The following is a 1,842-nucleotide window of genomic DNA, read 5'->3' as shown; positions in this document are numbered from 1 at the left end:
GACGAAATTAGGTGTCTACATATATATATATATATATATACAGAGAGAGAGAGATGTGTATGTATATAGATTATATGCACTACTAATTCATAATTAAGTGATTCACAAAGTATTAACCTATTCAGGGCAACAAAGGCACAATATAAAGTTCGACTATTATTGTAATAAAAAGCTTGAAGCATTTATAGCTTCCAACAATTAGGATTCAATTATTTTCCTAACTAACATTCAGTTCAAGTTTGAAGATTCTTGTAAACTAAAATGCATTGCGTAGGTTTTGGCGGTAATTAAGATTTCATTTTTTAATGTTAGTTGTTACTATTTCTATTTTATAATTATTTTCTTATTGGTTAAACCGAAAATCGAACCGTTAAGGACCAAAAACCAATAAACCGAAACCGATAAGAAAATATCTTATTCGTTGGTTATTGGTTTTACATATTTAAAAATCGAAAACCGATAAACCGAACTAATAACATGTAAAACTGAACCGAACCGACCGATGCATACACCTATTTAATATCCAAATCTATTCTAAATAAGCTCAATTAATTAACCTATTAAATACAACTACCCTTTTTAATAAAACCTTTTCATAGAGTAATGTGACAGTTGACTGAGCTCCTTCCTCTAATAATAAACTACTACTCTTTGCAACTCTTTTAAAAATAAAAATAGCAAAGAGAAGTAATCTTTTGCATGTAGAAATATCACATTTGTTTATTAAAAGCATGCCAATAATAAATAGTGTAGAGCAAAATATCAGAAGCACTAAAGATGTTTGATGCTTATATATAGTTTTGAGAACATTATCATAATTATACACTACTAACATAATTTTACTAAAGCAAACCATGAGAAAACCTCGTTTAGTACATCCTAATACAAAGAACAATGAATCCAGTCCACAAGACTAGATCATGAGATTTATTTTATTATTTCGTAAATTCCAAGCACAAATAATATATAGCATCATAGTTATTATTTGGCTTATACTAATTATCTAGTAGTTGTCCCACTGATATTGTGACTGGATATAATCCACAATTTTCTTGTCGATTTGGAATGCTTTTGCAAGAATATCATCATTGATTGGTGGGTGTGAGCCAAATAATGCATTTGTAATAATGTTGAGTCCTGGACATTGACCACCGAATGCAGAAAATGCAACAGCCTTAGTCTTTCCCACATTAAGTTGAAAATGAATGAGTCCCATTGGAAAAACAAACGCATCTCCGGGATGTAGAATCTTGCTAAATAGTCTATTTTTCTCATTGGGAGCAGAGGTCGAAGTGACAAATCCAACATAGAGCGTTCCCTCAAGGACGACAAGAATCTCACTTGCTCGGGGGTTAGTATGAAATGAGTTTAGAGCATGTGGTGGGTAATCAATACGAGCTAATGAAATGCCCAGTGTGTTGATTCCCGGTAATGAGTTAATATTCGCTGAAACTCCAGTAACTCCAAATTGATTTGAAGAATTCCCAGGCATGTTTAGTCCTGACGTAAAGAAGTCATCAGCAGTGACATGCTCTGGATTCTTGCAAAATCTCCCATTCACCATAACTGTATAGAAAGTAAAAAACAAATAAAACCGGCATGAAGTATGCAAAAGCCATGATTGAAATAAGTATACGTGGTATTAAATAATAATGTGGGTTTACCATGAGATTTGGGGTCATTAATAGCAACACAAAAATCTTGCAAAGGACTAGGATCTGATGCATAGCTTATTGAAGTCACCAAAGCCATTATGACAATGGTTAATACAAAGGACTTGAGAGCTTGAAGTCACCAAAGCCATTATGACAATGGTTAATACAAAGGACTTGAGAGCCATCA

At 32.8% G+C, this 1,842-nt stretch overlaps 1 protein-coding gene across 1 annotated transcript; it reads right to left on the bottom strand.

The window, feature by feature from the left end:
* Positions 1 to 766: 766 nt before the first annotated feature.
* LOC124895459 (germin-like protein subfamily 1 member 16) lies at positions 767 to 1,784 on the bottom strand (the record flags this gene model as incomplete). Its single annotated transcript, XM_047405900.1, is given in 2 exon segments — positions 767 to 1,566; positions 1,665 to 1,784. Coding segments are annotated over 2 exon segments (683 nt in total), but the record flags the coding sequence as incomplete, so codon positions are not given.
* Between the last annotated feature and the right edge of the window lie 58 nt (positions 1,785 to 1,842).

This window comes from Capsicum annuum, unplaced genomic scaffold, assembly GCF_002878395.1.
Source record: "Capsicum annuum cultivar UCD-10X-F1 unplaced genomic scaffold, UCD10Xv1.1 ctg82337, whole genome shotgun sequence".
NCBI classification, from domain to species: domain Eukaryota; kingdom Viridiplantae; phylum Streptophyta; class Magnoliopsida; order Solanales; family Solanaceae; genus Capsicum; species Capsicum annuum.
This window is presented reverse-complemented; position numbering and strand designations above follow the sequence as displayed.